Raw genomic sequence first — 23331 nt, forward strand, 5'->3', positions numbered from 1 at the left:
TGGCGCCACCTAGTGTTCTACGCTAATATACAGTAAAATTGTGTTTCACCTGCTATTCGCCATTCTTTACTTGGGTTTCTCTTACGTTGGTTGGATCACTTCCATGAAAAAATATGTTGTGAGAGAAGTCAGGTGTGGTGGTTAGGTTGGCATGTTGGTGACAGTTTGGGATATGTGAGACTCAGGTAGGGTCTCCATCTTCCTGCACCTGGCAGTCCTGGTAACTAGGGTTAAGTCAAGCTAATGAAATAATAGCTCGCTCATCCTACCTCCCCTACCAACTTACACCTGTGTGTGATCTTAGCTAGGAAAACACTTGCATATGTAAGCTATTTAGTGGGCGGGGACAAACAAAGGAAGCTTTTAATACGGTGTAGCGTCGAAATGTGTAATTGTGTGTTTGTGTCTTTGTTTATGCGGTTCATAGCAATTACTGGAACTCTGGAGCTTGAGAGCCAGGCGAGCGGTGTCCTCCATTGGCTGCAAGTGCCTCGGCGAAGCCTTTCCAATTGACCAATGGCCTGGGCTGAAATCAAACCACAGAATTAGAGGCGTCTGTGGAGCAGCAAAGGCCTTGTTATATTTTGGTTGGCTGGAGAACAGGCGATCTGGTCAGGCTGTTTATGGAGAGTTCCCGTCTTAATTTGTGGGACTGGTGGCGTGTAACCTAACTGTAAACAAAGATCCTGAATTATTCTCCTCTGCTGTCTGTCCATACTCCATACGGCCGCCCTGGCCAATTATGGGGTGTTTTGGTTTAAAATTAGAGGAGGATCCTTCTTCTTGCTCTAGACTACTATTTTTCTCTATCCCCATTTCCTTCCAAAATTGCTGTGGTGTGGGGGTCTTCCAAGATTTTTGTTGTTGTCAAAATCTGTTGTTGACAAAATATGAAATTCTTATACTTCCTGGACTTTTGTCATGAAGTCAATCAGCCGGTCTTTTTTGAAACTATAGGCTACAATCTGACACCATTACCCATCTCTGTATGGATGATTAAACTCAGATTAATCCATTCACAATACTATAAACTATTCCAGGTTAAATACACTTTTCCAGCCGAATACTGTATTGCTTTATGTACAGTAGCATACTACTTTATACACAACAGTATACATTGAGCAGGCTTGGCAACATGCAGTTATGTGAATGTTCAGCTACTTCTCACATTTTGAATGTGTTGGTCCTCTGGTTCAGACAAAACACCAGAAGTATGAGTATAACATGATTAAAGGCAGAAATAAAACTCCAAAATGAAAAATAATAAGAGAGAAGATAAAAATAGAGTAGGTAAAAATAAATGGCAGCAAATTACTATCCCTCTGGAGTGGGACAGACATGCCATTTTAGAAAGGAGACTTACTTAAATAACATAGGGAGTAATTATAGATCTCAAATAGAAAGAAGTTACTGAAATAATAAAGTACCACCATGGCCTGTCAAGACTCTTCATCTATCGAGGAGCAGTCATAGAGGGCAAAATAATGTAGCCTTGGATGAAATAGGCCATGCCACCATCAATGTTTTGGTCTTCATGGGAAAACTATGAGACCATGCAACACACCAAAAACATACACTAGACTTCAGCTATTTGTAACTTTTCTATAGCTTTTTTTTACCTACGGAAGTCCAGAGAGGACATATGAAAACAAAAATTTATTTCCTGCGTAGTTTCTCTCATGATCAAGACATAACAAAAGTTGTTTTGTCGAAATCACAAGAACATTTTCTGGTGATCACAACATAACAAAAGTTGTCTTGTCGAGATCATGAGATAATTAAAAGTACCAGGCATCATCCATTAATTTGTTCAAATGCACGATGAGCACTTGATCAAGGAGTCTTGTGGATACGTTGATCGCAGCGCGGGGCATTTAAGCCCTGAATGATCACTGACATGCAGCCCCATCTCCCAGTCTGTGTGCTGCCCCCAAGACCACAGCCAAGCAAGAAACAACACAGCTAACTTTGCTAGTCTTGTCAGCTAGCTAGTTAGCTAAGTAGTCTTGTTAGATAACTAGCTTGCAAGCTAGCTTGTTATATTTGCTGGTTGTTAGCTTGCATAACTGATATGTGCATAGTTATAAGGGACACTTCATGTTTTGTGGATCATATTTACATTAACAGTGGGTGAACTGATCAGATTCAATTTCAGTCTCTGAGGCTGATAAGTTAGAAGGCTACCTTGGAGGTGTTTTCATAGGTAAGGCTCCTTGCAGGCAGATTATCTGTCAAAGAGATTCATAGGCAGATGCATATCTGATCCAGAGGGGTGAGCTCATTCCTGGCAGGCTGATCAGATTCAATAGCAGCCTCAGATGCTGAAAAATCAGGATGCTGCCTTGTAGGCTGTTTCATATCGAAAGGCTTCTTGCAGATGGCCTACTTGGAAGTGGTGGAAAAAGTACCTTATACTTGAGTATAAGTAAAGATACCTTAATAGAAAATGACTCAAGTAAAAGTGAAAGTCACCCAGAAAAATATTACTTGAGTAAAAGTCTAAAAGTATTTGGTTTTAAATATACTAATAGTAAAAGTACAAATCATTTGAAATTCCTTATATTAAGAAAACCAGACAGCACAATATAAATATATACATTTTTACAGATAGCCAGGGGCACACTCCAACTCTCAGACATCATTCAAAATGAAGCATTTGTTTAGTGAGTCCGCCAGATCAGAGGCAGTAGGGATGACGAGGGATGTTCTCTTGGTAAGTGTTTGAATTTGACCATTTTCCTGTCCTGCTAAGCATTCAAAATGTAATGATTACTTTTGGTTGTCAGGGAAAATATATGGAGTAAAAAGTACATTATTTTATTTTACATTAAGTAAAAGTAAAATTAGTCAAAAATATGAATATGCAGCATCCTGACTTATCAGTCTCTGAGGTGGCAATTGAATCTGATCAGCCTGCCAGGAATAGAGCCCATCCATTCTTGATCATATACACAATGCACTGACTGCTAATCTGCGTGCCTATGAAACAGCCTGCAAGGTAGAATCCTGATTTATCAGCCTCGGAGACTGCTATTGAATCTGATCAGCCTGTCAGGAATGGAGCTCAGCCACTCTGTACATTTACATATTTATACACATATCAGTTATGCAAGATAACAACCAGCATATATGACACAATTATTATAGCTAGCTAACAAGACTAGCCAAGTTACAGTTCCTTCAGAAAGTATTCATACCCCTCAACTTTTTCCACAATGTTTTTTTGTGTAACAGCCTGAATTTAAAATGGATTCAATTGAGATTTCCTGTCACTGGTCTACACACAATACCCCATAGTGTCAAAGCGTTTTTCAAAATGTTTACAAATTAATACAAAATTGAAAGCTGAAATGTCTTGAGTCAATAAGTATTCAACCCCTTTGTTATGGCAAGCATACATTTAACATGTGTACCTCATGTCTGTACCCCACAAATACAGATAATTGTAAGGTCCATCAGCCGAGAAGTGAATTTCAAACACAGATTCAACCACAAAGACCAGGGAGGTTTTCCAATGACTCACAAAGAAGAGCAACTATTGGTCGATTTAAAAAAAAGCAGACATTTAAAATCTCTTTGAGCATGGTGAAGTTATTAATTACATTTTGGATGGTGTATCAATAAACACAGTCACTACAAAAATACAGGCGTCCTTCCTAACTCAGTTGCCGCAGAGGAAGGAAACCTCTCAGGGCCTTGCCAGATGACATTCATCTCTGAAACTCATTTAGATAATACCTTTGATGATACAGTGGTAGCAATACAAGGTTATAACATTTACAGAAAAGATAGAAATGCCAATGGTGGAGGTGTTGCTGTTTATATTCAGAAGCACATTCCTGTAAAGATTAGAGAGGATCTTATGTTAAATTCTGTTGAAGTAATATGGCTACAGAAAGCCCATTCTGGTGGGAAGCTGCTGTAGACCACCAAGTCCTATTAGACAGTATCTGGATAACATGTGTGAAATGCTTGATAATGTATGCGATATCAACAGAGAGGTATATTTTCTGGATGATGTAAATATTGACTGGCTTTCATCAAGCTGCCCACTCAAGAAAAAGCTTCAAACTGTAACCAGTGCCTGCAACCTGGTTCAGGTTATCAGTCAACCTACCAGGGTAGTTACAAACAGCACATTAATTAAATATCAACATATATTGATCACATCATTACAAATGCTGCAGAAATTAGTTTGAAATCAGTATCCAGATCCATTGGATGTTGTGATCACAACATAGTAGCCATATCTAGGAAAACCACATTTCCAAAGGCTGGGCCTAATATAGTGTATAAGAGGTCATACAATAAGTTTTGTAGTGATTCCTATGTTGTTGATGTAAATAATATTTGTTGGTCCGTGGTGTGTAATGCGGAGCAAACAGACACTGCACTTGACACATTTATGAAATTGCTTATTCCAGTTACTAATAAGCACGCACCCATGAAGAAAATGACTGTAGAAACTGTTAAATCCCCGGGGATTGATGACGAATGGACATATTGAATGGTTGAGAGGGATGAGGCAGAAAGAATGGAAAATAAGTCTGGCTGCACAACCGATTGGCAAATTCAGAAATCATGTGACTCGACTGAATAAAAAGCAGAAGAAACTACACTACGAAACAAAGATAAATTACATAAAGAATGATAGTAAAAAGCTTTGGAGAACCTTAAATGAAATGTTGGGAAAAAAGGCCAACTCAGCGCCATCATTCATTGATTCATCACAAATCCAACTGATAGTGCCTACTTCAATCATTTTTTTCATTGGCAAGATTAGCACATTTAGGCATGACATGCCAGCAACAAATGCTGACACTACACATCCAAGTATATCTGACCAAATTATGAAAGACAAGCATCGTAATTTTGAATTCTGTAAAGTGAGTGACATTCAAATGACTGATGATTGGCTGAGAGAAATGTATGATAAAAAGATTGTAGGAGCTGTTTTGTTAGACTTCAGTGTGGCTTTTGACACTATCGATCATAGTCTGTTGCTGGAAAAACGTATGTGTTATGGCTTTACGCCCCCTGCTTTATTGGGGATAAAGAGTTACATGTCTGAAAGAACACAGAGGGTGTTCTTTAATGGAATCCTCTCCAACATAATCCAGGTAGAATCAGGAATTCCCCAGGGCAGCTATGTAGTCCCCTTACTTTTTTCAATCTTTACTAATGACATGCCACTGACTTTGAGGAATGTCAGAGTGTCTATGTCTGCGGATGACTCTACACTATACATGTCAGCTACTACAGTGACTGAAATGACTGCAACACTTAACAAAGAGTAGCTAAGTATTAGCTTAATAGGAAGAAGGCAGTTTCTGCTGAGGTGATGGACAGGCTTTAAGAGACGTACAACGTGAGATCAAAAGGCAGATACTGGTGGACAAGGAGGCATACAAGGGTGGAGAGGACCCTCTCCTCAGGAAACTCAAGGGTGGAGAGAACCCTCTCCTCAGGAAACTCAAGGGTGGAGAGAACCCTCTCCTCAGGAAACTCAAGGGTGGAGAGAACCCTCTCCTCAGGAAACTCAAGGGTGGCCTGGCAAGGGATTAAATCCATGGCTAGTGCCCCCCACATAGGCAGGGGAAAAACCAGTGCTGACCTTGGGAGACATGAGGGCCAGTACATGGCTATAGAACTGAATGTTTTCTTCTCAAGATTTGAATCAGAGATAAAACAAATGGAAGCATCGTTACAAATGTTTGAGAGGGTTGTTGTTAAACAGGTTTATGTTTTGAAGTTGTTCAGGGGATGTAACACACACAAAAGCCCCAGACAAAATAAGTGGACATGTGTTAAAGATCTCATCCAGGCCTGTTGAAAGTACAGTCTCTGTTGACTCTTTTTGTAGATCAGGTCTGTACATTTACTCCACAGAAGCTTATTGTCCAAGAGGACACCAAGATAATTGTATTCCTCTACAATCTCTATGTTCTGACCTCCGATAGATGTTGCAGAGGTAGGTGTTGTACGCTTCTTGAAGTCTATGCTCATCTCTTTGGTCTTGTTGGTATTGAGGACCAAGTGTAATTTGTCACGCCACTCTACAAATAAATTTAGGACCAGGCCATGGTGTTCCTCGACATCATGCAACAGGCTGACCAAGGCAGTGTCATCAGCCAACTTAACAAGGTGTCTGTCAGGATGGGAACTAGTAGAACTATTAGTGTACAAGATGTACAGGAGTGGGGACAAAACACATCCCTGAGGAGAGCCTGTGTTGGTGGTGTGTATGTCCGACACGTGGGGACTTACCTTTTTGACCCGCTGTGACAGCTCGGGAAGTCCAACAGCCACAAAAACAGCCCCCATCTAAGGAGAAGTCCCAAATGAGCTGGATTGTGTTGAAGGCAGAAGAAAAGTCAACAAAACAAACTTTGACATGGGATTTGGCACCCTCCAGATGTCTATAGACCATGAAGAAGAGAGTAAGAATGGCATAATCAACTCCACTGCTGGGCTGAAAGGCAAACTGAAACTTGTCGAGGAGCTTCTGGGTGGCGCTGAGAACATGACTTTGCACAATTTTCTCAAGACATTTCATTACTAAGGATGTCAAGGCAACAGGGAGATAGTCATTCAGCACAGATGGATTAGATGCTTTAGCAATTGGTATAATTATTGAGTTTTTCCACAATAATGGCACGTGTTGCTGGTCGAGCGAGGATTGGAAAATGTCTGTAAAAACCCCAGCCAATTGTTCAGCGCAGTGCTTTAAGGTCAGGGCCCTCCGCAAGGCCCACAAAATCATTTTCTATTTTTTACTACAGCTGACTTCCAAATCATTGGAACAATTATTATTTTTGTGCCACGTTCCAAGCCCTCACTGAGACACCTGAAACTCCAAATATTTACACATGTTATGGACTTGTATCGATAATGACTTGATCCACACAGTGATGGAAAATCAGAAGAGGTGCAACAAATGTGCAGCTGTCAGCTAATGGGTAGCTGTCAGCTAATGGGTAGCTGGCAGCTAATGGGTAGCTGGCAGCTAATGTGTAGCTGTCAGCTAATGGGTAGCTGTCAGCTAATGTGTAGCTGTCAGCTAATGTGTAGCCGTCAGCTAATGTGTAGCTGTCAGCTAATGGGTAGCCGTCAGCTAATGGGTAGCCGTCAGCTAATGTGTAGCCGTCAGCTAATGTGTAGCCGTCAGCTAATGGGTAGCCGTCAGCTAATGTGTAGCCGTCAGCTAATGGGTAGCTGTCAGTGGCGGAGCTCCGCGAGACTCCGTGTGGAGAGTGAACATGACAGCAGAGATAGATTGATTTCGGGACATTTGAATTGCATTTTTGCATGTGATCGCGCATGCATAACACAGACACCATGATGTTCAACTTCTAATCACGTTGTAATTTTCAGAACGAGTCAGTCCAACACTCGTTCTGTCAGTCCAACACACCAAGGAAGGGAGTAGCATTATGCGGTACGCTTCCCAGGTGCTGCACTCTTCTCCTCTGGCTGCCTCTTGCTTATTTGATTGAGAATGTCTGATCTAATAAAACTGTGAAAAAAAATCTGCTTCCGCGATGCTGGGAACGAGTAGATCATGTTCAGAGATTGGTGTTGTTATCTTTGGCTATCACCCTGCCAGGCTTCATGTTGACTTGGATCACAACCATTTTGGGCTCTTGGTGATACAATCAGAGAGCAGGTCCCGGCCGGAGCAGTTTCAGACGTACAGTTTTTTGTCCTCAAGATTGAGAGCAAATACTTTTTTGCTGTATGTCTGAACAAGTTACAGATATTCCACCAATCAATACAAAAGGCTTTTGATCTGCAATCAGCCTTCACTGAGTCAAGCTGACCCTTTCTCATATAAGAAGTGTGCTTCAGTATTGCAGAGGGAAAATCCTTTGGTGGGGTGTAAAAAGGCCAGAAAGACATTGCCTGATTTGAGTGCAAAACACTCCCTTTATATCACCTCACCGTCACAATTCAATGTTTTTCTACATAACTGTAGAAACTTCAAAGGGCAAAAGAAGTAGGCAGAGAAATCCTGTGACTTGATTTGTATCTCAGCTACCTCATTTACAGTAGTGTTTTACGGCCTACTGTCCAACATCCTCAGACCGACAGGTTCAACCTCATGGCATCACTCCTCACAGACACAGGGCTCATAAAACATTAAAGCCTGGATGGCCATTTTACACAGCACAGCACAGCGGCCTGGCACTGCTCATTGGGGTTTATACTGCCTCACTTACCCGCCACTTAACCTAACCTGTCTCTCTGTGGCACTAAGTCACACTGACTGGCCAAGCACAATTCAATTTAAAGTAATGAGGCGGCTCTTTCTCCTTGATAATATCGTTATTTCCAAATGGGGAGAACAATGGTTGTTATAGGCCACTGTAGTTACATGATGTAAATGGTAAATGTCTCAGGAACGACCATGGATTATGGAGGAGGGGCTATTATGGCAGATCGTACTTCAGACAACTCTTGTATGTCAAACAAGACATTTCCTTTGTCTTAAGCTTATTGTCCATAAAGCAAGCACGGACTTACCAGTTCCTGAAATTGATATATTATTGTCTGCCAGGCTTTACATTTGCAAACTACAATATATTAGTGTGACAACGTCCCACTGGTTGAGTTGTCAAGTAACGTGAATTCAACGTGAAATCAACCAAACATTTCACCATGTCATTGGATTGAGGTAAAAAGTTGGGTGGGGGAAAAAAGACTAAATTCTCTTACGTTGGTGATTTTTTTGCAAATCCAATTTGTTTTCCACATTGATTCAACGTCCTCACATAGAATTGTTGTTGTTGAATTGACATGGAAACAACGTTGATTCAACCAGCTCCTCATTTTAAAGAGCAAGATTTACAGAAAGGGGTAAAAGGAAATCAGTGTTAATCACATTTCCGTTCCAATAGCTCAAGGACAGAATGATCGTGAATATAAACCAGCCCAGGAGAAACCGGCAAGAGCAACAATGACCATAGTCTTTGCTAACAGAAATGAACGATTTAAAGTGGGAAAACACTCTTATTTGTTTAGCTAGTCTACTTTGTTGTAACTACTCATAAGACAGTCCAAATAGACACGAGGAAACTAATAAATACTCAATATACTTGTTGAATCAATTAAATAAAACATTGTGTCCTTTCCTAGAACATAAATAAATGTACAAAGTTTCTCCGTAAATATTTGGCCCCTGTAGCTGTATAGCTAGCATGCCTGTAAATTATACAGCATTTTCCAACAGTACATTATCGAGTCACTCGTGACAAAAAAATATGTCCAGATATTCAGATGATAAACACATTTTTTTCCCACCACAGCTTGAAGTCATTATTGGGGTGATTTGTTAATTCATCAAATCACTTAAGCAGGAAACAGCACTACTGAATGAATCACTGGCATTTCAGGGCAACACATGACTCTGTCTGTGTGAGTAACTGGACTGTTTTTTAAATTGTATTTTTTTTACATTCTTTTCAACTGGTGTGATTTGGAAAGTAAGGTTAGGTAGTGCTGCAATAGCTTCAGAGAGTTCTCACTGTGCACCGTGACAACCAGACACTAGCTCACCGGGGAGGACAAGCGCAGACACTGATTCACAATCCTAAACGCACTCTACTATGCATTACATTACGTCATCTGTGATCAGTTCGAATGCATACTGCTTCGTGGGGTTATCGGCAGAGCAAATATTACTCGGAGAAAACCCGCAACCTGCTTCACGTGAAACCCTACCTGTTTATTTATGTTCTCTGCAAAATGGGGAGACTTGCTTTTCAGAAGGGTTACCAGGTCTCTGTAGACATCGCTTGTTCTGTCATAGGCATTTTCCTCACCCTCCTGCCTTATGCCCTGTGAAGACCAAGATGACATTTTATGTATCAGATCAACACTACTAATACATAATACCATGAAGCTATTCACTGTTACTGGCAGAGACCCCTAGAGACTAACTATAGGCTCAGTTGGATATCTGTCAGAACAACTGAGGTTAGAGAGGGTCAAGGTATCAAAACGCAGCTTCACAGGCTGGAATTCAAAACCAGTGTGCACCGCCTGCACCCACAATATGTTCAACTGTCATCTTTTAGGTGTCATTTTTGTAAATATGCCATCAATGTCATACATGTCGGAACACGGGTTTCAGTGTCCTGAATTGAACCATTTCCAGGTGAGCAGACGGGGAGACAGGAAATGTACTAACTCGGGCAAATCAGGCAGTGACGGAGAGAGTGAAAGACGCTGAGGCATGTAAAATGTTTTCTTATGATTAATTGCAGACACGTTAAGGTCAATGGGGTGGTTGTAAATGTTTAACAACACAGGGCAAACTTGGAATTCGACCATACAGCTAACGCTACTTCAGTACATAAATCGCAAAACTTTTCAGTGACACTTACCTAATGTTTTGGAAACTTTACGGGCTATCATTAACAGAAACGTTTTATATCATAAAAATGTAGATTAAGATTATTTTTAACTTGCCGTGCTTGTTCATAACAATTGGCAAACATTCTGTGCTAAAATATCTTGACTATTAATTGACCGATGCCTAAAGCATTTATGACAAAACACATCCTGTAGACTAAAAATAATATCTAATGCGGAGAATGGAATACTGTTGACTGAAAGAGCGTTTCTTGATGCAGGATTTCTGTTTGACAGTTCAGACATAATCCACAACTAATTTGCTTCTCAGTCTACTGGAAACTGGTGGTGATTCAGTGACACTAATCTATCTCTAGCTATCTTACCCCGTTGAGAAAGACTCCAGCTGTGCTGCAGGTGATGTGCAGGGGCTGAGTGTCACACGGCTTTATCACTAGGTAGCAGATCTCACCATGCACCTGCCTCCAAGGAGGAGTTCGACAGCCATTGGTGAACTCATAATCTGCAGAAAAATAAGAAGAGCGTACCAGAGCATGTCAGTTCAGTGTACAATGTACATGAAATCAATAGGATTTCACCATACAGTAGTAATGTCTCTATAGGGAATTAGGCCACATTGTGAGTTTTCCCTGAAGGTACAGAACGTATGAGGGGATCGAGGATTAGAGGGAAAATACAGATCCAATACGGGTTCAAAGTGTGCAGCATCACAGGAGAAATCCTCGCTGGACGACGGATCAACTCCACCTCAGAGAGAGCAGTACAGGGGCTGGCGTCCCAAATGGCACCCTATTCCATATTTAGTGCACTACTTTTGACCAGGGCCCATAGGGCTCAGGTCAAAATGAGGGCACTATATAGGGGACAGGGTGCCATTTGGGACGCATGACAGGTCTGAAGACAGAAGACCAGGTTATTTAGAGCTCGCTGTGATTTCACTCCCTGATAAATCATCCTCTGAAAACAGCTACCCCGCAGAGCATCGTGACACACATACCACCCTATTTTAATGTGCTCGATATGACAGGTTGGAGACTATTTGCATAGAAGTTTTTTTCAAAAGACTGCATTTATCACTGGGGTGGTGCGTTTCCCACTGAACGGTTAATTGTTATGTCATCGCAAATGTGCCGCGCCGACTGAGGCAAGTGAAACAATTGATTGTCTCAGTACATCTGACATGTATAATGACTAACATGTTTTTCAGGGTTGAACACAGATATTTTGTATATCCCAGTATTACCCTCTAATAGCAAAAGAAAGAAAATGGGAAAGATAACTCAAACCTGATGTGTATTGAACAGACGTCAACACCCTTGTCTCCCCTTCACTGCAGAAGCTTTTCAGCAGCTCAACATCATTCTTCACTGCGGCAGGACTGAGCCTAACCTCCCTGTACAAAAAAAACAAAAACAAATACAGACAATTCATCTTGGGCCCATTTGTGGTTGTTCTGTCTGGTAAGAAACTGTTTTTTAATCAGTGAAACCCATATGTTTGGACTTGTCTGAAGTGGGAGTGGGAGTCAGTGTGTGAATTAAGATAGATTGATTTGTTATTGATAGAGATTGCAGACAGAGTGAGGAGGAGGAAGGAAAGGCACCCACTGGGAGATCTGCTTGAGGGAGCTGCTGAGGAGCTGAGTGTCCAGCTGCTGCAGTAGGATGATCAGCTTCACTTTGATCTCAGTCTCCTTGGCCTGGTCCCCCTCCTTTACCTCCTCCAGGAGACGCAGCACAGAGCTGTCCTCCCCCTCCACTGTGGCGAAGCTAGGTCCCAGCATCTTCGCAACAGGGTCTCTGTTGGCTACAAATTACAGTAAAAATGGTTAAGTCCATCATTTTTTTTTTCACTTTTCACGTTTATTTTGCCAGATTGTCCCATTGAGGTCAAACGATGTAGGCCTATTTTAAGAACGTCCAAGCCTAGGGTATTATAGACATACAGTAGATTAATGTTTTCTTTTCTCAAACTAACATAGCTATTAGCAAGTACCACATTATGGCTTGGAGGGTACAGTAAATATGACTGAAGAATTGCAAACATAATCTGATGCCAGTTTCTAATTGGATGAAAGCAGACGATAACAAGGAGGACAAACAAATTATGCCTGTGGCTTATGGGAAGTATGCAGCTTTGACTATTTAGGATGCAAATGGGATGCAAAGTCTCATTCTGTGGTTGACATGGTTTACCTTCCAGGCAAGCTCGGACCTCCTTCAGCTTCTTATCCGTTGCCAGCTGCACTATTTTGGACAGCTGACTGAAGCTGTGCACAGAAATGCTCGGAGGGGTGAGCTGCAACATAGGATGCCCATCCCTGTCTGTTTCCTGTGACTTTACAGTGGGGCCACTGAAAATAGAGAAACACACATATTTTTAAGCATAAACTGGCAACAAGCACACCGTTTTCCTTCTCTATCTAGGCCTAGATACTTTTTCCATTCTGTGTCTATGCTAATGTCATAAATATGCTTTTCGGAAGGAAAGGGGAATGTTCTCAGAGTTAACAAATGCGCACTTTTGTTATCAGTGAAATCTACAGTAAATGCACCTGTTTGGTTTCCCTTAGAGAAAAAACACGTGTTCCACATGTGATTGCATGTGATCACGTGATCTTAGTTGAAGTTAATATGATAACATGTAAAAGCAACATGCACAGAACATTGGCTAGTTTGACCCAGAGTGGATTTTTCCATGTAACATTTCTAGTGTTGAGTCAGGTGTTAACTCTGTAAGTGTGAAATTAACACTCATTGGTGTAAACGAACCCCAGTGTTGGTGGTAATAAGAAGTGTTAAACCAAAACCACGGCCATCATTATCTTATTTCCCAGCATGCTCTATTGCAGGTTGATTATTAGAATTGTTTGTTTCAATATCTATATTTTTGCATGTATATTGATTGATTAATGAATCTACTTATTTCTAAACTAATCCAATCTGTTACTTGGACTTATTGCACCCGTTACTGAAATGGTTGTTCCAGTTTCTCTGTTTAAGTTAGTCTCATAGATAAATAATCATTTTAAAAAGTATAATATTGAGCTGACAGACATGATAGAGGTGGTGGAGTGGCCATTTTTATAAAACATATTTTCTCTGGCTCTTTACTGAAATCCATGTCTCTTGCTAAAGAAATGACGATAATAACGAGCAACTATCTTTAAGACTTTGTCTGGGGAAAAATGTATCTACAACTGTTAAAGGGATCTATCGTCCTCCTTCGGCTAACCTTAGTTAACTCGTTTGTAGTCTTCCTTTACTAATTCAAAAGTTATTATCCTGGGTAACGTAAATTATGATTGGGAAATAGAGGCTTCGGACAATCGAAAAGACATGTGTAATGATCTAAACCTAACCCAGCTGGTGACTAAGCCTAATCTGATTATTATGTAACACCTCACATTGTTATCAGGAAATATTCCAAAAGTATGGGAATCAGCTCTTGTGCTGCCACTTCATAAGGACGGGGATAGTAGGGATTTTCATCATTGTCACCCCCATTTCAAGGCTTCCTTGTCTAGCTAAGATTCTTGAATCCTTGGTAAATGTACAACTTTGCTCTTTTTTATCTGAGAAATGTATGTAAAATGTAAAGCAATCAGGGTTTAGGCCTGAGCATAGAACTAGTACAGCAACCACTTCAGTTGTTAATGGTCTTGTCAATGCTTTAGACACCTAAATGACATGTGCTGCTTTGTTTGTGGACCTGTCAAAAGCTTTTGATACTGTTGATCATGCTGTTCTATTGAATAAGATGTCCTCGATAGGCCTGAGGTCTGACGCGTGTGAATAGTTTAATGATTATCTTAGCGACAGAGCTCAGGCCATCGTGATTGATGGGGTTATGTCTGCATTTCTTGATGTGCATAAAGGTGTACCACAGGGGTCGATTTTGGGACCTGTTCTTTTCCCTATTTAAATAAACACCATTAATCCATCTGTAACAAATTGTAAACTTCATCTACAGTGTATTTACCCCCTTTTCTGATTTTCTCTATTTTTGCATATTTGTTATACTAAGTGTTATCAGATCTTCAACTAAAACATAATATTAGATAAATGGAGCCATACAAAACAAATTGATACTTCTTTACTTAATTAACAAAGTTCTGCAACACCCAATTCCCCAGTGTGAAAAAGTAATTTCCTCCTTACACTCAATAACTGGTTGTGACACCTTTAGCTGAAATGACTGCAACCAAACACTTCCTGTAGTTGTTGATCAGTCTCTCACATCGCTGTGGAGGAATCTTGGCCCACGCTTGCATGCAGAACTGCTTTTTTCAAGTCCTGCCACAACATCTCAATTGGGATTAGGTCTGGACTTTGACTAGGGCATTTCAAAACTTCAAATGTATTGCTTTTTAACCATTTTCATGTAGACTTCATTGTGTGTTTTGGATCATTGTCTTGCTGCATGACCCAAATTAGCTTCAGTTTCAGCTCATGAACAGATGGCCTGACTTTCTCCTGTAGAATTCTCTGATGCAGAGTAGAATCCATGATTCCTTCTATTAAGGCAAGTCGTCCAGTTCCTGAGGCAGCAAAGCATCCACAAACCATCACACTACCACCACCATGCTTGACCATTGGTATGAGGTTCTTACTGTGGAATGCAGGGTTTGGTTTTTGCCAGACATAATGGGACCCATCTTATCCAAAAAAGTTGACTCAAGTTTGTCAAAAAGCACCTGGATGATCATCAAAACTCTTGGAAAATATTCTATGGACAGATGAGTCAAAAGTATAACTTTTTGGACGACATGGGTCCAATATATATTTGTGTATAATGTGCATATTCACAAGTGCATTCTGATAGTATTCAGATCCCTTGACTTTTTCCACATTTTGTTACATAACAGCCTTATTCTAAAATTGATTAATCCCCCCCCCCCTCTCCTCATCAATCTACACACAATACCCCCATAATGACAAGGCAAAAACAGATTTTTAGATTTTTTGCACATTTATTTTAAAAAATAAAATAAAAATGTAATATCACATTTACATAAGTATTCAGTCCCTTTACTCAGTACTTTGTTGAAGCCTCTTTGGTAGCGATTACAGCCTCAAGTCTTTTTGGGTATGACGCTGCAAGCTTGGCAAATCTGTATTTGGGGAGTTTCCCCCATTCTTCTCTGCAGATCCTCTCAGATCTTCTCTCGGTCAGGTTAGATGGGGAGTGTCGCTGCACAGCTTTTTTCAGGTCTCTCCAGAGATGTTCCATCGATTTCAAGTCCAGGCTCTGGCCGGGCTACTCAAGGACACTCAGAGACTTGTCCCGAAGCCACTCCTGCATTGTCTTGGCTGTGTGCTTAGGGTTGTTGTCCTGTTGGAAGGTGAACCTTAGCCCCAGAATGAGATACTTACTTACTTACTGACTTTATTGTCCCCATGGGGAAATTTTGTTGCAGTGTCATGTACACATTTAAAGTGGCGTTTAAATACAAAACAAGATTGACAACACAACTATCATAACAGTTACGCACCAATAAAAATAATAATAGTAAGAAATAAGAAATACAACTTTTTTTTTTAAATAAGAAAAGACTAGCCTGCTGGCCTTACGGTGTCAATGGGAACATTCCCTGAGCTATTTAGGAGGGATATCACACCTGGCACAAATGATTGTCTCGTTCTGTTTTTCCTGCTGAGGGGTGCCCTATACCTGCACCCAGAGGGGAGTAATTCAAAGTCCAGGTACAGGGGGTGGCTTGGGCCTAAAATGATTTTGTGAGCCTTACAGAGGGCCCTGACCTTAAAGATCTCATCCAGGCCTGTCTGTTTGACTCCAAGTACCTTGCTTGCTGTGGTAATACTCCTTCTCAGCATGTTTCTCTGGCTGACAGTGGCATTACCAAACCAACAAACAATACAAAAAGTTCAAATACTCTCAATAAAGGATTTGTAAAACAGAGTCAGTATAGTACAGTCTATATTAAAAGATCCCAACTTTTTTAGAGAGTACAGTCTCTGTTGGCTCTTTCTGTAGATCAGGTCTGTACATTTACTCCACTGAAGCTTATTGTCCAAAAGGACACCCATATATTTATATTCCTCTACAATTTCTATATTCTGACCTCTGATAGATGTTGCAGAGGTAGGTGTTGTACGCTTCCTGAAGTCTACGCACATCTCTTTGGTCTTGTTGGTATTGAGGACCAAGTGTGATTCCTCACACCACTCTACAAAGTCATCTAGGACCGGGCCATGATGTTCCTCGTCATCATGCAACAGGCTGATCAAGGCAGTGTCATCAGTGAACTTAACGAGTTGTCTGTCAGTATGGGAACTAGTACAACTATTAGTGTACAAGATGTACAGAAGTGGGGACAAAACACATCCCTGAGGAGAGCCTGTGTTGGTATTGCGTATATCCGACACAGGGGGACCTATTTTGACTCGTTGTGAGCATTGGCTCAGGAAGTCCAACAGCCACAAATCCAGCCCCCCGTCTAAGAAGAAGTCCCGAATGAGTCTCTGTGCCAGAATGTAAGGCTGGATTGTGTTGAAGGCAGAAGAAAAGTCAACAAACAGAACCCTGACATGGGATTTGGCACCCTCTAGACGTCTATAGACCATAAGAATGATATCATCAACTCCTCTGCTAGGCTGATAGGCAAACTGAAATGAGCACTCTGGAGAAGGTTTTCATCAAGGATCTCTCTGTACTTTGCTCCGTTCATCTTTCCCTCGATCCTGACTAGTCTCCCAGTTCCTGCTGCTGAAAAACATCCGCACAACAGGATGCTGACACCACCATGCTTCACCGTAGGGATGGTGCCAGGTTTCCTCCAGACATGACATTTGGCATTCAGGCCAAAGAGTTCAATCTTGGTTTCATCAAACCAGATAATCTTGGTTTCATCAAACCAGATAATCTTGTTTCTCATGGTTTGAGTCCTTTAGGTGCTCTTTGGCAAACTCCAAGTGGGCTGTCATGTGCCTTTTATTAAGGAGTGGCTTCCATCTGGCCACTCTACCATAAAGGCCTGATTGCTGGAATGCTGCAGAGATGGTTGTCCTTCTGAGAGATTCTCCCATCTTCACAGAGGAACTCAGAGTGACCATTGGGTTCTTGGTCACCTCCCTGACCAAGGCCTTTCTGTTCCGGATTTCTCAGTTTGGCCGGGCCGCCAGCTCAAGGAAGGGTCTTGGTGGTTCCAAACTTCTTCCATTTAAGAATGATGGAGGCCACTGTGTTCTTGGGGACCTTCAATGCTGCAGACATGTTTTGGTACCCTTCCCCAGATCTGTGCCTCGACACAATCCTATCTCAGAGCTCTACGGTCAATTCCTTCGACCTAATGGCTTGGTGTTTGCTCTGACATGCACTGTCAATTGTTGCACCTTATGTAGACAAGGTGTGGACATGGACTCCAATCAAATTGTAGAAACATCTCAAGGATGATCAATCGAAACCGGATGCACCTGAGCTCAAGTTCAAGTCTCATAGCAAAAGGTCTGAATACTTATAAAAAACAGAAATACCTTATTTACCTTGGTAATACATTTGCCAACATTTTTAGAAACCTGTTTTCGCTTTGTCATTATGGGGTATCGTGTGTAGATTGATGAAGAAAAATACTAATTTAATCCATTTTAGAATAAGGCTGTAACATAACAAAATGTGGAAAAAGTCAAGGGGTCTGAATACTTTCCGAATGCCCTGTTTGTTGTATCATACAGGGCTCAATTGAAAAAAAAAAAGATTTGAGTCTCTATATGTCTTCCCTGTTAAAATAAAGCTTAAATCAAAAATATATATACTGTATATATTTTTCTTCTCAACCGAAAAGTCATTCTGAATGCAGGTTGGAGGTGAATAAATGGATTTCCCCATTGTGGCTGGATTCCAATAGGAATTACTCATCACTTTGCAAGACAGCATTGAATGACTTGCAGGCCAGATATGGCCTGTAAACCATGAGTTTCAGGCCACTGTATTAGGGTAAATCTAGTCCCTCAAAATAAGGCCGTATGAAATATGTGTTGTATTGTCTTCAACAATTACATTTTAATGATAACATATTTGGTTAGGATCTCTCTTGGTTAAGGCCACAGGACTGAAAATGGATGAATGCAACCATGTCTCTGTCACTAACAATTCACTCAAAAGACACTCTGGGAAATATGGAAATAAAGTATTTTCAATAAGCAGTGTGTTAATTTAACAGAGGAAAGTGTGGACCCGTATAGACACTGGACCAGTGTTAAATATAACACTCTCAGTGTTGATTTAACACCGGACATATAGCTGTGTGTGATAACGTGAAACTATACACGTGAAAACATGATCGCATGTGAAATAAATGTGACAACATGGGAATGCAACAATTCAACAGTTTTTTCACGTGAAAATGCAATTCCACATGCGAGGTAGATTTTCACATGTGAAAATGCAAATTAGATTTTCAAGTGAAAGTTTTTTCACATGAAACTGCAAATTTCACAGGTAAACAAACGCACATTTCACGAGAATCTGCAATTCACATGTGAGGTGAAAACATGGTATTCCCCTCATGTGAAAATGTGGTGTTAACATTTGAACTTAAAATGTTACACATGTGAACAACTGGTTTCACATGTGAACAACTGACGTGTCTCTATTTTATTTACATGTGAAAATGTTAACGCAAATGCAATTTTCACATATATTTTTTTTAGAAGGGAATCATATGATATGGTGGTTTTAAAGTAAGTGGTACACTGCTGAAATAGAGTAAAAAATGTAACATGATCACTTAGTTCTGACTTTTCAATATGACCCTAACTAGGATTTGAACTCACAACCTCTGGATTTGACTATTCTCTCATCATTGATTTCATTTACTTATTTTAGCAATTTGAGGATTTTCTGTATAGTCTGTTGGTGAGGCATTTTAACATGTTTTAATGTTACCCCCTAATTCACTAAGATAAATATAATGGTTTTTCTTGAGTTTATATTTAAGCAGAGATTCACTTTACTTAAGTCCCAAGTGTAGAAAGACAGGTGAAATCAGTCATTGACACAGGCGTGGCGGCATACCAGGAAGATCGGAATGCAATGAACCAAGAGGTTATGAGTTCAAATCCCAGGTGATGACATGTTGAATAACAAGTATTGTACAAATAAAAAAACACAATTGAATAATGTATGCCAAAATGTTTCAAATATGTAAGTTGAAAACACTATGTTAAAAGTACTGTTTGTGTGTGTATCCTAACAACTCATTTTTGTTCGCACCTGTGAAATCTCATGTGGGAAAAAATATGAATCCGCATTTGGAAGGTTATATCGTCACATGTGAAGTGTTCCAAAAACACACGGTTTCACATGATTTCAGATGTGGAATTTCAGATCTGAAATCAAATTTCACTTGTGCAAAATGTGGAAAATTCACATGTGAAATCATGTTTTTTTCCCCCCCGCAAGGGTTACCATTTACCAACTGTAGAATAACAACTAATCACAGGCAGACAGCCAGGGAAAAAAAGAACAGACTTTTCTGATGAAGTAGTCTAGATGTTTCCTGTCCTACTGAAGTTGAACAGAAAACAAATACATTCAAGAACATAAATATGAGTCCTGCTGCAGGGCTCAAAATACGTTTAGACTCCATGACAACATCCCCAGTCAGTAACATTACACCAAGCACACAGGCAGCACCGTTTGCCTCGTGATTACCTTATGTCATACTCGGTTTTGAAATCAGAAGCCTCCAAAGAGGTAGTCCACTGCAACGGCTCCTTGAACACATGCTTGGCCTCCTGAGGGTGTCTGGAGCTGAACTGTTCCACAAACTCCAGGATCTCTTTCAGCAGAGACTCGTTGACTGGAGTGATCTCCAGTTTTCCAGTCCCAGAACTTGCTGTGGTCCATTGCGCTGCTCTGGTCAGCGCTACCCCCATGGTAGCAGCTGTGTGGGACTGGCAAAGTCCTGAAACGCTATGTGGGATTAATTGGTGACAATTACACTTTTAGCAACAAATGTCAACAAAATATTGAATCGCTAGCTACAGTTATAGTAGACTGGCAGATAAGACGGTATCGACCTAGCTATGTTAACAGCCGGTTATTCACTAATGTAACGTTAGCTAGCCAGCTGACCCCCGCGTTGCTTACATCCATCACATCCCAAACTTTTGAAAGGTGTTGAAGCTTTCATACACAAAAAAACGTATAAAATGTTTTAGCTAAGTGTACAGTAAACATTTATCTTTTACATATGACAACTTACCAGCTATTTGAAATTGTCTTCTAGAGAACCCCGAGCTAGCTACCAATCAATGTTAGCAGTTTAGTCGGTTTCCTTGGAAACAGACAAGCACCACTGCCTCAAGTTGCTAGGATACCTCTCAACAACGTTGCGGGAGGCGTGTCAAAAATAACATGAGTCAGAAACGCAAAACTCCATTCCTTCCTGCCTGCAGCCTGCTGGTGTGATATTTGCTTTAGCACAGCGTGAGTCTGAGTATGCCTTCATAAGAAAAGTTAATTTTTTAAAGTAGAGTGTCCCCAGAACCACACATGTGAGAGCTTCTTTAGAAACATCCTCTAGGATTGCTGTATGGTTTGGCACTGCAGTGTTACGCAGACAAACAATCTGGGCAAACTGGAAATAGTCTATTTGAAGTAGATTTTTACCCATTTTGGCTCTGCAAATCAAGTAATTCAGACTTCATTCAAATAAAGTAATTCAGACTTCATTCATTCAGTCATTGAGAGCAACATCCTCTTACTGTATAAAAAGTCTTAATTTTCAAAACAAAAGCCACCTCACCTGGCTGTAATTTCAAAAGCTGAGTATGGAAAGGATTTCGTTATTTCAGGTTGGCAAAAAAAGAAGAAAGAAAAATCATCCAGGAGAGTGAGATAAAGGCATTGGTATGTTTTGAGACTGGTAGGCCACCCAAAAACCAGGCCTAGTTGATTAACCAGATCCGATTGCATATTTTTCCTTTTCAGGTAGATGCAAAAGGAAAATAACCAGAAGACTCTAAACCTTTGATTGTGCACCACTGTGGAACCTTCCATTCCTTTAGCCACTCAGCCCACCAGAAGTGAGCTATGAGTCAGACAGTTAATGGGGAGATCCACCCTCCACAGAAAGGTATCACAACTCCATGGTTGCATCCCAAATGGCACCATATTCCCTGCATATGTACCATGGGCTCCTCGTATTGGCTAAGCATGCCCCAGACCATGATTGATAACACTGGAGTATGTTTTCATTAGATTATAACCCCCCTTTCCTACGCTGAATGAACGGCAACAATTTGTGCAAATCAACACTGTGTGTCTTATTGTCTGGCAGCTGCCCTCCCGGTCCGTGGTGTCCCGTATTTGTGTATCGCTCTCTCTATGTGTGTGTCTCTCTCTCTCTGTGTTTCTCTCTCCCTTTGTGTGTGTGTCTCTCTCTCTCTCTGTGTGTCTCTCTCTCTCTCTGTGCATCTCTCTCTCTGTGCGTCTCTCTCTCTCCCCCTCTCTCTCCTTCTGTGTCTTTCTCTCTCTCTCTCTCACTCTCGTTCACTCTCGTTCACTCTGTCCCTCTGTGTGTGTCTCTCTGTCCCTCTGTGTGTGTCTCTCTGTCCCTCTGTGTGTCTCTCTGTGTGTGTCTCTCTGTCCCTCTGTGTGTATCTCTCTCTCCCTCTGTGTGTATCTCTCTGTCCCTCTGTGTATCTCTCTGTCCCTCTGTGCGTGTCTCTCTGTCCCTCTGTGTGTGTCTCTCTCTACCTCTGTGTGTGTCTCTCTCTCCCTCTGTGTGTGTCTCTCTCTCCCCGTGTGTCTCTCTCTCCCTCTGTGTGTGTCTCTCTGTCCCTCTGTGTGTGTCTCTCTCTCCCTATGTGTGTGTCTCTCTGTCCCTCTGTGTGTCTCTCTCCCTCTGTGTGTCTCTCTGTCCCTCTGTGTGTGTCTCTCTGTCCCTCTGTGTGTGTCTCTCTCTCCTTCTGTGTGTCTCTCTCTCCCTCTGTGTGTGTCTCTCTCTCTCCCTCTGTGTGTGCCTCTCTCTCCCTCTGTGTGTGTCTCTCTGTCCCTCTGTGTGTGTCTCTCTCTCCCTCTGTGTGTGTCACTCTCTCTTTTTCTGTGTGTATCTCTCTCGCTCTGTGTGTGTCTCTCTCTCTGTGTCTCTCTCAAATTCAAATTCAAATTTAAGCTGCTTTATTGGCATGAAAAATATTGTGTCAATATTGCCAAAGCAACACTGTATACAATATACATTGTAATAAAATTATAAATAATAAAGAAGAATAATATAAAATGGTAGTAAATAATAATACAACAATTAAATACAAAAATAATAACAATATAATGGTAACAGTCAATAGTAGAAATTTAATAAATGTACAAATCTAACTATGGAAAATGAAACTGTAACTAACTTATAACTAAAAATGGTCATCTTCACCATTACATCAGTACTACAACTTCCATCACCATCATTAAACTGCTATCATTACCATCACCCTACTACCATACCACTACTGTTTGGAATGAGAAACAACAATAATGGTAATAACAATAATAGTAATAATAAGTAAGTTACTGTTTACTATGCGGATGTTATTATTCAGTGTCCCTCAGACTATGGCAGGGAAATACATATTTGGCTGCAAGAGGAGCCATTGCTCCTTCGCCCATGATTATTTTTAGTTCTTCCTCTGGTTTTAATAAGTTAAAATTTGGAATAAATGTAGTCATTTCTGTGAATAATGAATCTCTTTGTGAGGAATATTTCTCACAGTAAAGGAGAAAGTGCATCTCTGTCTCTCCCTCCCCTGTCATGCAGTGACCACATACACACTCCTCTTTGGTTAGCCATGTCTTTTTATGTCTGCCGGTTTCTATTGCCAATCGGTGGTCACTCAGCCTGTACTTGGTAAGGATCTGTCTCTGCTTCGTATCTCTGACAGAGTAGAGATAATCAGCCAGTTCATATTCACTGTTTAGGGTCAGATAGCAATTTAGTCG

General features: G+C 40.8%; 1 protein-coding gene across 1 annotated transcript; it reads right to left on the reverse strand.

Annotated features, from left to right (window-relative positions):
• Positions 1–430: 430 nt before the first annotated feature.
• Positions 431–20686, reverse strand: LOC118937384 (armadillo repeat-containing protein 4-like). The gene is made up of 8 exons (XM_036936301.1): positions 20603–20686; positions 20050–20310; positions 12570–12727; positions 11982–12180; positions 11661–11767; positions 10740–10876; positions 9682–9837; positions 431–526 (listed from the first exon to the last, which is right to left on the reverse strand). The coding sequence occupies exons 2-8, from the start codon at positions 20271–20273 to the stop codon at positions 431–433; spliced, it is 1077 nt and encodes a 358-aa protein (XP_036792196.1). The 5' UTR covers positions 20274–20310; positions 20603–20686.
• Between the last annotated feature and the right edge of the window lie 2645 nt (positions 20687–23331).

The sequence above is a fragment of the Oncorhynchus mykiss genome, chromosome 11, assembly GCF_013265735.2.
Source record: "Oncorhynchus mykiss isolate Arlee chromosome 11, USDA_OmykA_1.1, whole genome shotgun sequence".
Classification (NCBI taxonomy): Eukaryota; Metazoa; Chordata; class Actinopteri; order Salmoniformes; family Salmonidae; genus Oncorhynchus; species Oncorhynchus mykiss.